The sequence below is a fragment of the Myotis daubentonii genome, chromosome 8, assembly GCF_963259705.1.
Source record: "Myotis daubentonii chromosome 8, mMyoDau2.1, whole genome shotgun sequence".
NCBI lineage: Eukaryota > Metazoa > Chordata > Mammalia > Chiroptera > Vespertilionidae > Myotis > Myotis daubentonii.
The window spans coordinates 89,355,713-89,377,436 of record NC_081847.1 but is presented as its reverse complement, the minus strand read 5'-3'; the positions used below and the strand labels follow the sequence as shown (position 1 = coordinate 89,377,436).

The 21,724-nt window shown below is 42.2% G+C and overlaps 1 protein-coding gene across 4 annotated transcripts in view; it reads right to left on the bottom strand.

Moving 5' to 3' along the window:
* NOL4 (nucleolar protein 4) overlaps positions 1 to 21,724 on the bottom strand; it is a 216,999-nt gene that overhangs the window by 83,758 nt on the left and 111,517 nt on the right. For all 4 annotated transcript variants that reach the window (XM_059707375.1, XM_059707378.1, XM_059707376.1 and 1 more), the window contains one exon: positions 8,901 to 9,184. In XM_059707375.1, coding sequence (XP_059563358.1) covers positions 8,901 to 9,184 — 284 coding nt within the window. The remainder of the gene's footprint in view (positions 1 to 8,900; positions 9,185 to 21,724) is intronic.

Here is a 21,724-nt window from a genome sequence, read left to right as displayed (position 1 = left end):
ATTTCCTAATGGGAAGTGCTATTATCCCTATTTTACTGACGAGTATTTAGGCTTAAAAGTTAAAGACTTGATCAAAGTCACAGAACTATTAAGTGTGGTTTGTTAAAAATATATTTGTATTGATTTCAGAGAGAAAGGGAGAGGGAGAGAGAGATAGAAATATCAATGATGAGAGAGAAACATTGATTGGGGATTGAGCCGGCCTCCTGCATGCCCCCTACTGGGAATCCAGCCCACAACCTGGGCTTGTGCCCTTGACTAGAATGGAACCTGGGACCCTTCAGTCCGTAGGCTGACGCTCTATCCACTGAGCCAAACCAGCTAGGGCTAAGTGTGGCTTTTCGGTCAGCAAATAACTATGAGCCATAAAAGAGCAGCTGGGGGGTCTTGGCATCAAGTTGAATTTGCTGCTGCTCATTGTCAGACCCTACCCTGTGATCTCAAACTACACTGTAGTGGCTCAAATAATGGCCAATTCCAGAAATCCATCTAGACATTCTTAGTGTAGCCGTTTGGTAATGTCTGTGGGTCTTAGCTTTCCCATTCGTAACAATGGGAATGATAACTGAGCCTATTTCCGTGGGGTTATTATAAAGATTACAAAAATTAGTTCTTAGAATAGTGCCTGGCGACAAAGCTTACCTTTTACTAACTTCTGTTATTATTTTTAGGCGCCAAGTTAAGGATCTCATTCTTTTTCACTCCATCATCCAAGATTTCTTCTTAACCCCAACCTCCCCCTCCCCCGCTAAACTCAAGGTCTCCATTTCAAAAATACACCTTAAAAATGCTAATAGCAAGGCCACAGACAACTGCCTTTAGAAATATACAGTAAGACTCATCAAATATTCCATATTTTTTGAACTATTATATTAAGACAAGTTGGAATATATAGCTCTCTGTCGCTTTTTTGTTTGTTTTTGTGTTTTTTGTTTGTTTGTTTTTTGCTCTTTTCTAAAATTTGAGTCAAAACTGATGTGTTTCAGTAAGTCCTGGGGTAATACCAATTATTTGAGCAAAACAAATATTTGTCTAAGAAGTGTCAATGCAAGTATTGGCCACTGATCTAGGAACTATCCACCAATTGTACCGGATCTCTGAGAGCTCTGCCCCTCTTGCTAGCTTGGGGGCTTAGTTGCCACCTGGCTGTAGAGATGACCGGTTTGCAGAGCTTCAGTAGTCGGGGGATAGGGAACCGCACAGGAGCTACAGTCAGACCCAGGTTCCATACCAGGTTCGATACTTAACAATTTGTTTAATTGCTGTCATTTAAATTACTACTATAATGCCCTGGATTTTATGTCCTTATGTTTAAATGAGGCTGGTAATTACACTCGCTCTCCTTACCACACTGAGTTGGTTTGAGTTCAAAATAGGAAAGCATCGTACCAAGTGTTCATTGTTATTACAGCCGACATGTAATATGAGAACTGACGGATCCTGTATCCTGTGGCTGTTAGTTTCCTTCATACCCTCCATCGCTCACCTACTCCCCATTCTGCGCATGGGACGTTCTCCCATATTTTAAAGCTGTCCCCACTACCACCTCACAAAGCTAGGACCCTGTCCTCTGTCCCCAGCCGCCTCCTCCCTTTTATGCCGCTTAAAGCCATCTTGTAACAAAGATGCCAAATGCCACAGTGATCGACCCCAACACACAAGCTGACCATGCTAGTTTCCTCTCCACATCCTGAAGTATATCCCCCTCAACTGCCAAGTTCACGTTTTAAAAGGCATTCGTTCACAGCCTACCCTAGTCCGGCCCCTAGACCAGTGGTCAGCAAACTGCGGCTCGCGAGCCACATGAAGCTCTTTGGCCCCTTGAGTGTGGACACAAAGTTCCAATCGCACTGTACGTGCACACCCGCACGTGGTATTTTGTGGAAGAGCCACACTCAAGGGGCCGCAGTTTGCCGACCACTGCCCTAGACCAACTCCCTAGACTTATCTCTTAGCACTCCCAGCCTCAATGTTGACAGGTTCTACCTGAATGCTCTGTTTATGGAGAATTCCCTTTTGCCAAATGGCCGCCTCTTACTTAAACATTAAATATTAAACGGGCCCTGGTAGGGGAGCTCAGCTGGTTCCAGTGTCGTCCCAATACGCCCATCCTGGGCCAGGGCACATATAAGCATCAACCAATGAAAGCACACATAAGCGGAACAACAAATTTACGTTTCTCTCACCGTCTCTCTCCCCTCCTTCCTCTCTGAAAATCAAGAAATAAAACATTTCAAATAATTAAATCGGGATCTTTCCAAGGCATGGTTAGTAGGCCTAGAGGGGAATCCCGCATACAAATTAATTTCTGTATTATAGTACACTTATTTACTTATGCGTCTGTAGGTTCTTTTGTTGTTGTTGTTAATCCTCACTCGACGATATTTTTCCCCATTGAATGTTAGAGAGAGTGAAAGGGAGGGAGGGGGAAAGAGAGAAACATTGATATGAGAGAGGCATATGTATTGGTTGCCTCCTGCATGTGCCCTGGGCCAGGATTGCACCTGCAGCCCAGGTACGTGTCCTTGACCGGGAACCAAACCTGAGACCATTCAGTGCAACACCAGCTAAGCCACACTGACAGGGCAAAATATAAGATTTTTAATGGCAGAGACCTTTTTTTCCCTTTCGCTCTAGCACCCAGGACAGGCACGCTTGTTTAATATATACTGGCACTGTTGTTTCTACCCGGAAAAATGTCTAAGCCAAAATCTCTATATAACACCAAAAAGTCAAGCATAGAAATCATCAAATTGAAATGATAATGAGCTGGAATAGCCACATAACCAAGATCAACAAGACACTATTCCAAACGTGAATCCATTTATCTTGTTTTAAAAGGCGATCTCATTATACCGAAATTTCAAAGTGGTATTCTAAAAAATGCACTTCTGTTCATCATAGCTACATAAAATCACATAGCAATTATTAATGGTAATTATGATAAATATCCTACATACTTTAATTTGAATGGTAATATCCACTTTGGTAAAAATTTAAGGGAAAGATTAATTGATTATATGTCACATGGACCACATTGAGGAAATATTATTTAAATAAAGTGAAGATTAAAGGGTCTTAGGAACTGAGCCAAAAACCAAGTATGTAGTAACCACAGTGACACGTTAACCCTCCAACATTAATCACCTTCCCACCACGGTTATCACTTGAAACACTATTCTTTTGGGAGACTGATTCAGAATATTTTACCATATTAAGTAAAATAAAGTTGGGTCACAAATACTACAAGAAAAGGAAACAAAAAATATGCCCTTGCCAGTTTGGCCCAGTAAATAGAGCCTTGGCCCATGGACTGAAGGATCCAGGTTCGATTTAGTCAATGGAATGTACCCTGGTTGGGCTCCATCCCTGGCCCTGGTCGGGGCGTGCGGAAGGCAACCAACTGATGCTTCTCTCTTTCGGTCTCTCTCACTCCCACCCACTCTCTCTAAAAACCAATGGAAAAATATTCTCAAGTGAGGATTTAAAAAAAAGGGAACAATAATAGTGTTTTAAAGTTATATATTTCCTCCTTTAGTGTTTTAGTTTTGTTTTTATTCTCACTTATTAATAATTTAAAACATATTTACATCTGGGTTTGTATATTCTTAACCTTTCTTTCTTCCACATAATTAATCCCTTAATGAGACTTACTTTTCAAGATTTAATCAACATTTCTGCTTTTCTTCTGAGCTCTGATGTTACTAGTTGTCCTCTAGAATTGTGTAGAAAATAAATGTCACCTAAACTCTCAATGCAATATATTTATTCTTTAGATTGGTTAATATGATTCCCTGCTAGTCTAGTGAGTTGATTTGCATAGTAATAAGCAAATCAGTCAAAGGCACAGTCCTGCACCGCTATTCTTTTTAAGAATTCCTAGTCACTGTTTAGTTTTTCAAAGGCTTTATAATCAGTTTTGTTTGATATTATTCATAATAAAACTGTGAAATAAATCAATATCAAACTTGCAAGAATCTAAGCTTCTCAGAGATACTATGTAATTAAGCTTTCATAGCCCTCCAAGGTAGAGTAGAGACTAGCCTGAAAAATGCTGGAAGTTCACAGTGGGGTCACTTCATAAATCGGCACAGAACTGACGGGACAATCCTGAGAACTACACAAGGTAGCAATGACTGAACAGGTAAGTGTTAAACCTTCAGCGTAAAGTCCTCCTGAGGGCCTTGGGGAAGACAGGAGAGCCAGGAGCCCCAGAGGACTCAGCATATGGATCCGGATTGCAAGAAGAATCCCTAGAAAAAAATCCCAGACATGGTCTTCTTCACATTAACATGATTCCGCGCTCTTACCCCAATCCAATGTCCCACCAATTATGCTAGTTTTTCATCTGCCATGTGTTTTGAATCCGACTCTTAGTATTTACTCTCCTAACCACTGTCCAAGTTAAGGCCTGGATCACTTCACCTACGGGTTACTCCACTTACCACTGTTTTGGAATGTCCTGTGTGTTTGCTTCTAGACTACCTCCCTTTCTTATTTGGTTGCCTTCACTTCCCTTTTCAGTTCTTTTCCCTCCACAAACGGCCTTTAAGCCACTTGCTCCCGTGGGTTAGTATTCTGCAGGACGATACATGTTCACCCTCTTCTCTCCTCAGCCTTCGCTTTTCTGAGGTAATCCTACCAACCGCATCAGCTTCAGGCAGCACTGCTGCTCTCAGATCTTCCTAATGTTTCTCTCTCCAACTCATGTGTGTTTGGCGCTGACATGCTCCCCAATGCCTGTTAAACCTATCCGAGAGACACTGCCTGGGCACCATAAACTTCACATGTCAAAACTGCTTCTTCAACTGTTCCTCATCCCGAATCTTGGGGGATGGAATCATATCCACTCAGGCAACCGGCCCCAGATGCTGGAGTCATTCTAGAATGCTCTCTGCTTCATTTCCCACATTCAGTATAACTTTATTTCTTCAAAATATTTGAGAAACTACTATGTACCAGATATTAAGTCAGGTGCTAGACATACAGCAATAAGCAAGGTAGACGTCATGTTTATACTCATAGAACTGGCATCCTAATGGGATGTACAGAGGTAACGAGACTATTCATATGTGAAAGACATTCCCAGGAGTTTGGCAATACACAGCCTATGGAACTCTATATAGTGGCCCTACAAGTACAATTTCAAAAGAACAGAAGGAACAATATCTCTGCATTCTTTTCTTTCTGAATTGCCAAAATAGCTCTCTAACCAGTTTTCATCTCCCCTCCGCCCCCGTCCCTATCCTATTCATCCACTATAATATTGCCAGAAAATTCTAAAATTCCAAGCTGACCACAACCTTACCGTGCTGAACTCTACCGTTGGATACAATGCAGAGTCCTCAAAATGGCCCACAAAGCCATTGTTGATGGAGCCTCCTTATACCCCACCCCTCCACACATACTCTCTGCTGTGGCCACGCTAAATCCCCTAGACATCTCCACGCCAAGCAGGAGTCTCTATAACAGTGGTTCCCAACCTGTGGGTCGCGACCCCTTTGGGGGTCGAATGACCCTTTCATAGGGGTCACCTAAGACCATCGGAAAACACATATATAATTACATATTGTTTTTGTGATTAATCACTATGCTTTAATTATGTTCAATTTGTAACAATGAAATTGGGGTCACCACAACATGAGGAACTGCATTAAAGGGTCGCAGCATTAGGAAGGTTGAGAACCACTGGTCTATAAAGTCTTCCCTAGGAATCACCGTAGTCCGATGGGTGCCCCACATCTGTTCTCTCTTTCCCCTGCCATATGTCCATCATTTTAGTTATGGAATTAGATTATAATCACAAGTTTGCCTCTCTTTCCTGCTGGACTCTGAGTTTTTGAGGGACAGGGACCCTGCTTTGTTCATGTCTATGTTTCGCTCCCCACAACAGTGCCTTGCATGCAGGAATCCCTGGCATGAAGTCACACCTAGTTCTGAACGGACAATGCTTCCCAACCCTATGAAATCAACGCATCTTCCCTGTCTGCATTCCAGGCCCTTCACAGTGAAAATAGGAGACCCCTTTTGGAAAAAAAATGGTCATCTTACATTTCTTTCAAAGTTTGAGACTCACTTCCTCTAGGAAGCCCTCTTTAGTTCCTCAATAGAAATAGCATTTCCTTACTTTGAACTCCCAGTATTTTAACACAGGAACCTCTATTTGCCTATACTTCCGTTAAGAAACTTCTCTATGTGTGGGTACCTTCTTTACCAAAACTACTTTTCTAAGAGCCTCATGAATAAAGTCTGCCCTCTTTCAGTTGCCCCTGCTGACTGCTTCATTGGTGCAAGGGCGACAGGAATTTAATTTGTCCCCTTTGGAGGAATGACTAGAGTCCCTCTGGATTCTGCTCCCAGTGTTCTACCAAGCAAGGTCTCACAGTTCAACTATTTTCACTCTTCATCTTCTCTGATACCTCACCATTGTCCACCAGAGCTGACCACGCCCTCATTCTTGAAAGTGGAAGTCACTGAGCTTCCATGCACTATACGCTTCTGATTTTTCTCCTGCCTCTCTGGCCCCTCCCCAGTCAGCTGTGGGAGAAGTTTTTCCTTTACCAAACCATTCAGCTTTCAGTTCCTGGAGGGCACCTCCTCCCCAGGTCCCTTTCTCATTCCTCACAAGCAGCCCAAACAATCTGTGCTTGTGTATAGCTCCATTTTAGTAGGAGAGCACAAGTAACTTCATTCTGTCCAATGAGTGCGCGAATGTGTTTCAATGAGCACAGTTCACGTGGTAATCGCAAACGGGGATAAAGAAAAGAGCAAGCCACGGGGTGATATTTTTTAACCAACAGATTCGTGGTGTACAGAGGACAGTTCATGATTATTTAAGTTCTCTGGAGACAGGATTATGTGGCTGTCAGGGAAACTTACGGGTTATTGTGTTCTGTAAAATGTCATACACAGACACAGACCCCCTTAATGAGTATAAAGTCGCTCCTGTCTGTGCGACTGGGCTTTAAACCACTGAGGAGGGTCCTTGTGCATTGACCACAGCAAAAGGCACAGCAGCCTCCCTGAGGCGGAAGTGCCCAAGTATCTGATGATGTCTGGTGACTTCCTTAAAAGAGGATAAAACAACACATCCTCAGGCAAGAAGGCAGATTAAATAGAGCCATTTGAGAAAGCATCGCGCCTCAGCAAAATCAGGAATTAATCCAGATGAAGACATTTTGCTTTTCGGGGATCTATGTCCTAGTAAAAAGGCATGTTCTACAACTCTACCTTAGAGTGGGGTCGGGGGGATGAGGTCAAAATGTATACTCCATAAACGTCCTCCTGTTTTTAAAAGTATACCTTAAAAATTATAGAACCAAGTCACCAGCATGTGCTATTTCAAACTGTAGTAATATAAGCCTAATTTAAAAAAATAAATAGATCAGGAACATTGTAACTTATTCTCATATAAAGAATCTAGTTGTGAGATGATATCACACTGTGGTTTTAATTTGCATTTCTCGGGTGATCAGTGATGTTGAGCATCTTTTCATATGTCTATTGGCCCTCTGTATGTCCTCTTTGGAGCAGTGTCTATTCAGGTCCTTTGCCCATTTTTTAATTGGATTGTGTGTGTTTTTGTGTTGAGTTTTGTAAGTTCTTTATAAATTCTGGGTATTAACCCTCATCAGATGTGTCATGGGCAAATATGTTCTCCCATTCAGTGGGTTCTCTTTTCATTTTGTTGGTAGTTTCCTTTGCTGTGCAAAAGCTTTTCAGTCTGAAGTAGTAGTCCCATTTGTTTGCTTGCTTGCTTGTTTGGTTGTTTCCCTTGCCTGAGGAGATATAGCGGAAAAATATTGCTACAAGAAATGTCCTTGATTTTACTGCCTATATTTTCTTCTAGGATTTTTATGGTTTTGAGTCTAACATGGAAGTCTTTTATCCATTTGAGTTTATTCTTGTGTGTGATATAAGAAGGTGGTCTGGTTTTGTTGCAGGAGGAGTCAATGGGCCAGATCACACAGCGGGAGCGAGGTTCCTGGGGTGCCGCTGAAATAAGCACTTTCAGACGACCCCCTAGGAGACTGAGGTGTGGTAAAGGGCTTTGTGTGCGTGGAGTTACGTTCCTCAGGTTGCAAAGGCCCCTGCTCCTTAAGCCAGTCCTGGGGCTCCATTAGAGCCAAAAGCAAGGCCAGTGACCAGAGTTTCCATCCCATGTTGCAGCCAGGTTAGCTCAGCATCCAAGCTAATTAAAGTCCCTGACTCCATTGTGTGGGGTCCCACATGGCCGTGAGCCATGTCGGCACAGGGGCGCTCACCCCCTGAGCAGGCGTCACAGGACCCCAGTGCGCCAGAGAGAGTACAAACCAAGAGAGTATGCTCCTCTGTTCAGCACAGTGTATGATAAAATACTCGTTGGAGCACTGATTTAACCTGCATGTTTCATCTAGAGCAGACACAGTCTCCTCTGTACGTGCAGTAAATTACTGACCAAAGTCCTCCGGTCTCTAAAGTAAACTAGAGGCTTCAACAGAAACTTTATTGCTGTATACACCTGTCTAATCTTGGAGAAACGAGATAGTGATTTTTTTTATAGTTGAATATTGTGTTCTGAGAGCTTAACTTTCACATCAGAGCTCCACAAACTCCCAGACCCAGACCCATAAAAGATTATATAAACGAGAAACATTAAATCAAGTAATTCCATATATAAAAGCACACCACAACTTTCCCCGCGACATGATCCATTTTGCTCACTGTTATTCCTTAAATTCACCGCTTCTATTACAGGGACACATGATATCCGTGGTTATAAGTTTCTTGGTAATATATTATTGGGACTTGTTTAAAATGTTTTTAGATTTTTTTGTTTTACAAGAATCTTCATCTCGTTATTTCTTTGTGACCTTCATGGCCAAATTAAAAAGTCCATGAAAATTGTAATGTGATCTTACCTTGCTTCCATTTTCTCTCGCCTCCCGTTCCATCTTGAGGTCAGAAATTAGCAGAGGCTTGTACTTGTTTTTCCCATCACTGCTGGGGTCGTCTAGTCTGTATTCCGAAGTGAGCTGTGCTGAGAGGGGGCTGTCGCTCAGGTTCAGTGGCTGCTGGTCCTGCTCCAGCCCAGTTTTGCCATCCTCATTGGAGTCGCCCATCTCCCTGCTGTGTGTTCCCCCTGAAGCAGTTGAACTTTGCCCCACAGTCTCATTGCCATTAAAGCTCTCTGCAGCGGAATCATCTGTTGGAAAGAAAACAGATGATTTTCTACTTCAACTAGCATTCACTGAGCTCCTACTGTGTGCTTGGCATTGTGCTAAGTTTACATGCAATGTGTAATGTATCTTAAATAATAAGTCTGTACAGTTCCATTGTTACTTTTCATATAGTAGGCACATTGAAGCACAAGAATACGTGAATAAAAAGAAGAAAAAAGAAGAGAAAATAGAGAAAACAGTTTAATTTCAAACAATCCCAAAAATGTAAATTTAAACGAAGCGAATAAGATAATTGTCAGTTATTTTGCAAATAGCTTTTGTTTTTCCAGTGAGAACATCCGTATTTGGTAAAAATGCTCTGATAAAAGCACTGCCTATCCTGCTAATAGGGTACATATTGATTCAAGCTTTGTGGGCATTTAATACGCATCTAAAGCATTAGAAAGGCTCAAAAATGCCGTTCCAGCCATTACACTTCTAGGATTTTAAGCGTAAGGAGTTTAATTACTGTGTGTACTTCTGTGCAGGTAAGAAGACATTTATGCCAGTGTTGTTTACAATGGCAAAAACTTGATATAAATTGCCGAAAAAGGAGACTTGCTTAAGACACAATGGAATGATTAGGATGTTATGGAATAATTCAACATTCCATTTTAAAGATATAGGAAAGTGGGAGTCAAAGTATTCCAGGGAAAAATCTAGCTACAAACAGCATGGTCAATGTAATTCCAATTTCGTAGAGCAAACACATAAACATGGATGGAAAAGACTGAAAAGATATAATCCTAAATGTTAGTATTGATTTCTTCTTAACTATATGGCACTGGATTTTCTAATATTCTTTATTATCTATAACATATAATTTTCCAATAACAAAAATAACATAACTATAGAATAAAAGCAAAATAGGGAAGAAGTGGAGCAGCAGAGTTAAAACTTTTCTGGCTTTAAAATCTATAAATATAAAAGCCTAAGCAACTGTTCGACCATCCAACCATTCGACCGGTAGCTATAATGCACACTGACCACCAGGGGGCAGATGCTCAACGCACAGGCATGGAAACATGGAATGACTGATGAATCTTAGAGGGAAAAGGGGAGGAGAGAGAGCACGAAGAGATTAACCAAAGATCTTATATGCATACTAGAGGCCAGGTGCACAGAATCACGCACCAGTGGGGTCCCTCAGTCTGGCCTGAGGGGATTGGGCTGAAACCAGCAGTCTGACATCACCCGAGGGATCCCAGATTGCAAGAGGGCGCAGGCTAGGCCAAGGACCCCACCAGTGCATGAATCCGGGCACCGGGCCTCTAGTAAATAAGCTTGTTTAGAAAAAGTATATTAATGATACTTTATTGAGACCAAGAAACAAGTTTACATAAAACAATCACCCTTCATTTCTCTTAATTTCATCTTTTTATACATAAGAATTTGCTATTAATTTTAAAGAATTATGAAGAACATATATATTTAAATGTTTTCATTAGTTAAATGCTATTGATGAAACCATATAAATATGAGTAAGAGTAATAATATTCAATATTTTTTTGTTTGATTTCTGATTGATTTATTTACTTATTTTTTAATTCTCACAAGAGCATAATTTTCCATTGGTTTTAGATAGAGTAGAAGGGAGAGAGGGAGGAAAAAAGGAAGAAGGGAGGAAGAGAGAGAGAGAGAGAGAGAGAGAGAGAGAGAAACATGGATTGGTTGCCTCCCTCATGTGCCAGGACTGGGTCTGGGATCAAACCTGCAACCCAGGTACATACTCTTGACCAGGAATTGAACCCACAACCCTATGGTGTGTGGCCTGATGCTCTAACCACTGTGTAACACCAGTCAGGGTGATTTATGAATAATTTTAAGTATGCGTCACTTTTGTGGAGTGCAATGAAATATTTAGTGCCTTCTCATCAATTACATTCATGGAAATACTAAAGTCTAATCCTTTATTCACCTGTACTGCGTGCCCGCCCCCCTTGGCCTAAAAGGGGTGGAATACTTGGCCTCTAGAGATTCTGCCTTCAGCCAGTTCTCAATTAAAAGGGGCACAAAAAAGAAATGAGCAACTAGAACTCTAGCAAAAAAAAGGCTATGAGCCAAAGCAAGCTATGATCCAAAACATCACAGAACATTTCCCAACGACGCTGACATATGACTGAGCTCCAGCAAGGAGTTGGCCTTCCCACCAGGGGAAGCAGTTGGAGGAGAGGGTCTCCCACCTAGAGATCGGCAGGTGCCTGTCACAGAGAAAAGCACAGGCAGGGCTGAGCACAGAAGAGAAAGGAAAGAAAGAGAAACCGAGGCAGGCAGGGAGGAGGAGGAGGGGACGGGGAGTGCTGTGTATCAGAGAGCTCGGCTGCAGCTTGAGAGTCAATGGAAGTTATTTTATTGTGGAAAATGATGTTTTAAAGAGATCACTCTGATTCTGGTGAGAATGGGATGAAGGCAACAAAACGGAAGTTGGGGAGACCGGTTAAGAGATCTGTAAGTCACCCACGTCAGCACTGCTGCAGGGAAGCTGCGACTAAAGCAGCAGCCGTGCAGAGGAGGAGGGACCGGAACAACCCTAAGGGAGAGAGGGAGATGGACGGTGGGCGGACAAGGCGCAGGAGCAGCCAGGTCTCTAGCTCCAGGAAAACATGAAAACGAAGAGCACGGAGTTGAATTTCAGTAAAATGCTCTTTTAGGACAAGTATTCTGAAAGTATTCTGAGGAAAAGTTAAAATGTGTTCCAATATTCTTCTATTAAATCATTCTTTTTATGTACCCACTCCAGAAAAGCCTTCATGTGGAGCGAAAACATACATAAGAGAATTTAGGAAAACTGGCCGTCAATAATGTGAAGTTGCACTTCCCATACTATTAGTTTGAGAAATCAAAAACATCCTTTTAATAATGACATAGCTAAGGTTTTTCCAATAATTGGGGAAATTTATATATACTTACACATAAGTAATTTGAAAAATTGTGTGTATTTCTTTTTTTTTTTAAATATATTTTATTGATTTTTCACAGAGAGGAAGGGAGAGAGATAGAGAGAGAGAAACATCGATGAGAGAGAAACATCGATCAGCTGCCTCCTGCACACTCCCCACTGGAGATGTGCCCGCAACCAAGGTACATGCCCTTGACCGGAATCGAACCTGGGACCCCTCAGTCCACAGGCTGATGCTCTATCCACTGAGCCAAACCGGTTACGGCAAATTGTGCGTATTTCTAATGTTATGTCAAATCCTTAGGCTAAAGTAGGAAGGGTGATTTGGGGTTAAGTTATTCCTTTCCAAGGAAGTCCAAAGAAAAACATAATGGACTTATACATGTCCCATTATTTAATTTATGAAGAAAAATGTGACTTAACATTTTGTACTAAAATCCTTCAAAAATTACTAAACATTCCATGTAAGAAATTTTATCAATATAGTAAAAGAATGAATAACCCTAAAGAAATATTACATTTTAAAATAAAATCTTCACATTAGCATGAAACAAATCCAATACTCATTGTAGTTAAAATTCAAACATGCTATATTATTTGTTCCTTTAATCTGAAATCATCATAAATATTTAATAAATAGTGTACCAGTTATTCATTTTTCAGGGAAGGTAAACATTACTATTTATCAGGAAAGTCTTTAATAAAAGTCATGTATTTATAATTTTGGTACAAACAGTAAATGAATAAAGAAGAAAATATTTTTAGACGAAGTAGTTCTCTCCAGGTGTTACCAAGGTAACTAAATTCAACAGCCTTACATATTTCATTCCTGAGTAAATCAGTATTTTTTTTTATGATGAACAAATGAGTGATTTACTCATTTGCATCGAATATATATTCACATATTTTATAATGTAAATAGTAAAAGAACTAGTAACTGTCACATGCCACTATTTTAAAAATCAAAATTCAAAACAAAGCTTGTGTTGTCTACATTAGAGAAATTCAATATAAAGGAGTGAGCAGACATTAAACTGAGGATAAATTAAGCGTTTTCTATTGTGTAGCTTTGGGTGACCACGTTAAAGGTTTTTATTCTCTCTTAAAGAGTCTTTTTCATAATCAAAACCCACAAATCCCAGACTCCTCTTTGTCATAACCAGTTCACATCAGTTTATGGCCTTCACGCGGGGACGTGTGTGTGCTTACCCATCCTGGGTGGCTGCTGGTGTGTGGACACCGGGCTGCTACACGGAGGGATGGTCTTTACATGGGGGAAGGGCCTTGGGTTCACAGGCCCAGGGCGACGGCGCTTCTCCCCAAGGTTAGCCTGGGCACCTGGGCATCTGAACCACAGACTCTGTATTGGAGCCCCGAGGGGAAGGAGCCCCCGGAGCTCTGGATAATAAGATTGCCCAGGGTACCTAGCAACAGAGGAAAACGTGGAATCCAGTGACATCAGAAGGGCAGTTGGATGTTGGGGTGGCATTTGGGCTGAGGTTCGTGTCGATGGGATGGGCTTAGTACTGTGGGGTGGGCCGTCCGAGTGAGCTCAGTGGTGGCTCTTGTCTGTAGGTCACAGTCACAGGGACCAGGCGGCAGGCCACTCATTGTTTGCTTCCTCCTTCCGTTCCCTACTCCCCTTTCCCTCCACCGATCAGAACACGTTAGAAATGTGACTGTTTAAGTCAGTGATGGCGAACCTTTTGAGCTCGGCGTGTCAGCATTTTGAAAAACCCTAACTTAACTCTGGTGCCGTGTCACATATAGAAATTTTTTGATCTTTGCAACCATAGTAAAACAAAGACTTATATTTTTGATATTTATTTTCTGTATTTAAATGCCATTTAACAAAGAAAAATCAACCAAAAAAATGAGTTTGCGTGTCACCTCTGACACACGTGTCATAGGTTCGCCATCACTGGTTTAAGTAGTTTCATCAGCACCAGACTCAAAGGTCAGCTCTTGCTATTTAAAAGAGAATTAACCTATAACCTATGTCTGATATGTATTTATATGTATATCTGTATTTAGATGTATGTATGCATGTATGCATGTACCTACCTACCTAATAATATGTGCTAAATGTGTTTGAGATCTCCCAAGCACCCGACCTACTTTCTTATTCAGCTACTTTCAGTTGCTTTTTATTATGGCCGTTAGGCCAAGTGCCTGGGGCAAAATGCAAGGGAAAATATAGTGCCCTCATTTTCAGATGCTACTTGGAAATTCTGTCCTGAAATCCAGGTCAGATGTTAGAGTCCAGAGCTTTTTAAGGTTTCCCACAAGTGCACCACAGGCTCCAGTGTTAATCCTTTGATGCCTCCTCAGAAAACCTGCCTTTCATATCTGACCATGAAACTTACTTTTAAACCGAAAATATGACTTCACTCCAGAAGATGGGTACCTTAAGGGCAAAAAAGGTGAACATATTTTTAAATTCTTCAAAATCTACTTGCAAAGTAGAGTTTTGGTGTAATTCCTTCCATTGCCCCTGGTGTCTGCTCTGTCTTCACAGCTCCGGGGGTCCCAGTAAAAAAATGTGAACTTATCCATTACTGGACTGTACCTTACATCTACACCTTCCCCCGGAGCGCCCTCCACTCTCCAACACACAGCCCGCCATCAGGTGCCAACTGATCCTTTGCAGCAAGCCCACAGCCCTGTCCTGCCCACCGCCCACCGCCCTGACTCATTCCTGCCTCGATACCCCCTTTGCCCATCTTGAAATGTCTTCCACACGATTCCTATTTCCCCTCTTCAAATCCTCCTGATGGCCTTTCCATTCTCTGAATTTCTATTTTACTAAAGCCTGAAAATACAGTTTTTAAAACGCAAGTAAACACCTGTTCTGTGTTTCATCTTTTGTTTTCTTATATGCAAAAACTTCATTGTTGACTACAAAAGCCCTGGATTTCCAAGTCCTCAGTACCACAAAAGCCTTTGAAAAAATAAAGTTTAAAAATGCAATGTTCTGAATCTCAGAGAGAAGGCGGGGGTGGTTGGGAAGAGATGAACCAAAGAACTTGTATGCGTATATGCATAACCCATGGACACAGACAATAAGGTGGTGAGGGCCTGGGGCAGGGAGTGGGGGTGGGCTAGAAGAGGTTAGTGAATAAAAAAGGGGACATACGCAATACTTTCAACAACAACAAAAATATTTTTTTAAAAATGCAATGGTCTATTTTCAAAATATTATCCAGGTTATTAATGCTTTGTTAAACATGTACCAAAAAATGATGCTATATTTGGAAGTTAAAACACTTAAAACTAAGTTTACTAATGTAGATAAATACATATGCATGTATATATTTATGTATGACTACTGCTAAAACGTTAAAGGGCATTGGTTTTAAAATGATAAAACCGACATTGCTGGTCAGAACGTAACAAGGGGATTCATTTTTCCACTAATTAATTCTGCACGGAGGGTGGCCCTTGGTTGGTAGCTCCTCACTCAGCCTGGGCTGTTAGAAGAAGGGGCTCTAGTTTAAGGAGAATGCAGAGAAGGCCCAGAGATCAGCTGCGCGTCTTAAAGCAGATAACGAAGGCTCAGCACAAAAACTCACTATTCTTGGTGGGGAAAGGGGTGTGGGAGATGCGGGAAGAGACTGGACAAAAATTGTGCACCTAGGGATGAGGATAGTGGGGGGGTAAGGGCAGAGGGTGGGGTGGGAACTGGGTGGAGGGGAGCTATGGGGGGGGGAAAAAGAGGAACAAATGTAATAATCTGAACAATAAAGATTTACTAAAAATAATCTACACTAATAAAAGAGAAAAATGGTAATTGGCGCACGACGATACCCTTTTTATTGGCTAATCAGGGCTATATGCAAATTAACTGCCAACTATGATTGGCAGTTAACTGCCAACAAGATGGCGGTTAATTTGCACATGTAGGCACAATGCAGGGAGGCAAAAGGGAAAGCAGGAAGAAGCCCCCTGCCACTGACAGTGATCAGAAACCCAGGGGGGAGCTAAGAGCTGGGGGGCAGGGCAAAGGCGGCCCTGGGGCCGCCTTTGCCCTGCCCCCCAGCCATGATCGGAGATTCAGGTGCCTTTGCCGCCCTGGCCAGTGATAGCAGGAAGTAGGGGTGGAGCCAGCGATGGGAGCTGGACACGGTCGAAGCTGGCAGTCCCGGGAGCCAGGGGTCCCTTGCCTGGGCCTAAAGCGGAGCCCACGATCGCGGGGCCGCTGCAGCTGCGGGTCCCCGCTGCCCGGGCCGGACGCCTAGGCCAGAGGCGTTAGGCCTGGGCAGGGGCGGAGCCTGCAACCGCGGGGAGCTGGGGGTCCCCTGCCCAGGCCTGACACCTCTGCCGGAGGCCTCAGGCCTGGTTAAGGGGCCGATCCGGTGATTGGTGATCGGAGGGTGATGAGGGTCAACTCCTCTGGCTGAGGCATCAGGCTTGGACGGGGGGCTGAGCCGGGGATTGGGGGGATATGATGGTCCCCTTGCCCAGGCCTGAAGCCTGGGTCAGAGGCGTCAGGCTTGGGCGGGGGGTGGAGCAAGCGATCAGAGGGAGATGGGGGTCCCCTGTCCAAGCCTGACACATCTGGCGGAGGCATCAGGCCTGGGCAAGGGGCCGATCCTGCGATTGGAGGGTGATGGGGGTCAACGCCTGAGGGCTCCCAGTATGTGAGAGGGGGTAGGCTGGGCTGAGGGACACTCCCCCCCACACACACACCCAGTGCACGAATTTCGTGCACCAGGCCCCTAGTAATAATAATAAAGTTATAATTATTCATCATGCTAAAAAAAAAACACACACACACAAAAAAACTCAATAGCAGTATTTCGGTGCTGTCCATGCGAAGCGAGGCACATTCTTTATGCTACTCTGTCTAAAAATGCTAACCAAATACCTACTGTGTGCTAGGCACCCTTGTTGGCACTGGGAGTCAACTGAGACTCCATATGGAATTTGGTCTTAACCTGGACTCTAACTGAAGAACTGCAACGCCAGGTAGAAGGGATATCTAACCCATCAAAGAGCCATGTAAAGCGACAAATAGGCAAGGTCTTGCACACAAAGAAAAGTCACCTGTGATCACGGGACGAGGGTGGGATTGGGAAAGGCCTTCACTGGGGGTGCAGTTTGAAGAGGGAGAGACGTATGTGGGTGCACGATGGTGACTGTAGGTCAGGAGAATGTATAAAGAAAGCACCAAGGCCGGAAAGAGCCGGAAGAGCTCAGAGAATTGATCCACTCTACACACTAAGGCGGGGAACGGTACATCTCAGAGTCTCCGAGTCCTGGACATTTTGCTGTGTACCCTTCTCTGTGGCACCTATGGGCTTCTCTCCCCAGGGCAGGTGTCTGGGGACGTGTGCAATGCTTCCCACTGATTCCGAGAGTGTGGTCTGAGATGTGTCTCCCTCTCCCGCCCCTGGAGCCTCTGTCAACGGGCCTGTCACAGAGCTTTCTCCGAGTTCTGAGGTGACTCGCTTTTTAAGGTGGCCATTAATGCGAACACTTATCTATAGTTTCTCAACTGCCTAAAAAAAGCATACACTATTATTTCCATGCTTAGGGTTTTAAAGAACTGGGTATTTTATAGAAAGTGATATGCATAAACATTTTTATATCGTTACAATGAATTAAAAATACCTATGATTTCTTTTACTGATAAAATCACATCACTGTGAATACCACTGTGTTTTACTGCCTACATTCATAATACAATGAAGTGTTAAATTTCACTTAGAGGTAAGTGAAAATTTACATATAAATATTTATATTCTCCCCCCAAGTCATGAATCTTCTAATGTATTCACTGACTCTAAGATAAGAGGTTTTGAACTAGATGACATGTGATTTTTTTTTAATTTATCTGAAATGTACCATAATAACCATATCTGTTACAGATTTTCAGGTATCTACTCAAATCCTGATATTCTAGATTTCAGTAGGGGTTTGTTTCGTCTTTTTTCTTATCTTACAACACCTGTCATCTATGATTCTAAAATCTATATATTTTATTTACCAGTTAGACTGTAAGTGTCTATATAGTATGTATTTTACAGGTCATAGTGGTCATCTAGAGAAACCATTTTAGTGCTTTACACAAAGTTGACATGGTAGAGATATGACTGACTGTCTCTCTACAGATAGATTGATTTATCAATCAATTGATTGGTAAATAAGACAAAGTCATAAATAGTGTAATAAACTTATGCAGCTGTGTAATGCATTCCTGTATCGGCAGCTCACTTATGAAGCTATTTACTGCTGCAAATGGAAACCAAAGCAATTAATACTGTGGGTTTTTGATGTCCTGTCTCATCCAACAAGCAGAATATACAATGATAAATCCTCATATTAAATTTAAAGTGAATCTAAGACAATCATTAGACCACAGTTCAGCGTTTTCAAAGAGGGTTGACAGCTAATCACTAGAGAGAAATGTCTTAGGAAACATTAAATGGACAATAGAAACAAAGTCATATAGTATTATTATAAAGTCATTCTCTTAGAAAAATAATTGGACAATTTATAGAAGAAATGGCTCATGGATTTATCATTAATTATTCTAAGCTGATAACTAAGTAAATGGGGGGAAAAAGTCACAGATTTGAGATAAGTTATTCTGAAAAGAAATGTTCTAATTGAGACTGAAATGAATGTGACCCAAAAGGAGGTTCCTCTACCTTGGCATTTAGCCAAACAACAACTTCAGGGTTTTGGTGCCTTGCCAATAATAAATCAGGAACTACGTTATCCTAAAAAAAAAACTGTGAAGCAGTGATAAAAACAAGACCCGAGAATAACACATTGTTTGAAACAAGTCTCCGCTACCTTCATTTTTTATCTGGATTGTCTTGTTTGCTGTCAAGTGTCTGAAGATTAAAAGCACCTTCCTCATTTCCTTAAATGTGATTTCCACCGCTGTGTCTAGGGTATGGTGGCGGTGGGAAAATATACGAATTCCTCCATTAATTGTATAATTTCAATTGTCCCAGAACTAGAAGAGGCGTGTGCATCACCTGGCGATCTGGTCTCAGAAAAGCGGGCTCTTTGCTAATACCCGAGCACCCCGGCCGGCCAGGACCTGGGTGAGGTCCACTGGGGGGAATTGGGCTGTTTGTGGTGTTAGATCAGTTCCGCTGGGGAAATGAGGCTGTTGCTGGTGTCTGTGAAATCAGTGGTAGGCGTTCAGCACAATTGTATTTGGATATGTGGAGAAGTTGTGTGAGGTGTGCGGGTGTGCTGTGTGTGTGTTTTAGCAGCCACACAGTGGTATGTATCAAGCACCTAAAGGAATGGAGACCTAGTTCACACAATCCCTTTCTAGGCTCTAGGAGGCATGATCTCTTGCAGCTCTGGAAAGACCTGGAACTATGAGACAGAGGAAAAGGGACTCATCAGACTTGGTATTTGCATGCTAGCCGTTAGGAACAAAGGATAAAACTTACAGTCACTGGAGTTACCATCGCTTTTTCTAAAACTGGGGCCGCCTTTTATTCTTCCCTTTCCGATTACTGGGGGACCAGCTCTTCTATGAATTTTGTGAGAGACGCCAGCGCCCCTCCAACAGATTGTCATTCTTTGTATTGTTTTTGTTTAATTTATCCAAAGACAATTTGTAATTTGAAAAAGCAGCAGTAACTAATGTGTAATAGTTATTTTACTTTTGAAAAGAAAAAAAAAAAACAACCAGGAAACCGATACATTAAGTGAATTGACTATGTCCAGCTAAAAGCATAATTTACATGTTGAAGGGACTTGAAATCAAGTAACAAAATATAGTCAAATAAGTAGGAGGTTCTATCCTGAAAAAAAGGACGCTTTGAGAAATAACGGGAAGAGATATAACTGAATCAAAGATTTGAAGACTTTTATGTTTTTAATTACCTGTCAGAATTTCAAGGATTTGAAGACATACAGGATCAGTTTTCTGTGTAATAAGTGGGAAACGATCCTGACAAAACTATCAAAATATCAAACAGGTTTCTAAGAGGTGTGTGAGCACAAAATGTTAGCTATAAAAGGGCAAGTTCCAGTTCTAATTCCTTTATCAGTTTGCGACTGGCACACAGGAAGTACTCAGTAACTGTTCGTTGAATTGGACAACCACAAGAGACCACATTCACACATAGATCTAGTGTCTGTTTAAGAAATAGACTGTGAGTCTTTTTATGTTCTTATAATAATGTTCTTGAACTACTTATTGTACGTATTACTGCATTAGGTACTGTGCAGGACAGATATCAGTGTGCCCCTCCATCAAGGACCCCACACCCTAATTCCCAGAACTTGTAAATATGATTAGGTAGAACTTCTGTGATTATGCAATGGCATGTGGTACAGTGGATCTGAAGTTTGGAAATGAACCAGGTAGGCCAGATTTATTCGACTGGGCACTTAAAAGCACAGAGTTTTCTCTGGTTAGGGGCAGGAAAGGAAGTCAGAGAGATGCAAAGCACAAAGGTTTCTCATTGTACCGCTGAGGACTTGAATGGAGAAGGCCACAGACGGAATGAATGCAGGCAGTTTTACGGAGCTGGCAGAGAGCCCCAATGACAGCCGGCAAGGAAATGGGGAGCTCAGTCCTACAGCCACAAGGAGTTAAACTCTGCCAACAACTTGGTTTAATTCACCTTGCTCAGGGGCAGGGAATCCAGAAACGTTCCTTCTCATGCAAGCGTTTTGGGGCCACATGTGAGAAGTTAGCATAGGTAATATCCAACCACTAAGAGGTTGGTATGCAATTGTGCGAGGCCACTGTTGATAGCAAGAGAACTAAATATGACTGACAGCCTTCAAATCTGGTTCAGAAAGACTGAATCTGAGGTTATATCAACCCCATGAGTAAATATCTAGGAAATTTTTTTAAAAAGGAGGCAGCAAACCAAATATTCTCTCCCTTAATCAAAACTAATAAGCAAGAACAGTGTGGCCTCACTCATTGTAAGACCCATAAAAGGATATGATTTGGCCCAAAGAGCTTATATGTGTACTACAGGGTTAAAGGTGTTAGTGCAGGGAAAAGGGTCACCTTGATTACCTTAACAAATTCCTGGGAAAGAAGGTCTCGACTGAGGTCAAGTGTATGTTTGCAAAGATCAAGAATCTTTTTGCCCATAAAGTAGAGCTGTGTACTGTCTGAGTGTTCACATGCTAAAATCACTGTCGGTTTTGCTCACATAGTAGGTAAAGAGTATCATTCTAGAGGAAACTGTCAAAAATCCTCAAAGGTTGCCCAACTGGAGTGACTCAGGGGTTGAGCCTATGAACCAGGAGGTCACGGTTTGGTTCCCAGTCAGGGCACATGCCCAGGTTGCAGGCTCCATCCCCGGTGGGGGGCTTGCAGGGGGCAGCCCATCAATGATTCTCTCTCATCATTGATGGTTTTATCTCTCTCTCCCGCTCCCTTCCTCTCTGAAATCAATAACAATATATATTTTTAAAAGTCTTCAAAGGTTGTTCTCTGGGTCCCTCATGTTCTCTGTTCCATCTTTATGGTAAATCCTCCAGCTACTTGTATGCACACTGGCTCTCTGTAAGTCATCTGACTGCGAAATAGACTGACAGAGTGATTGATTGATTATCCTTTGACTGAAATTCCCCCACAGAAGAATGTTACTTCAGTTAGACACTTGTAATTCAAACCTTTTATCTC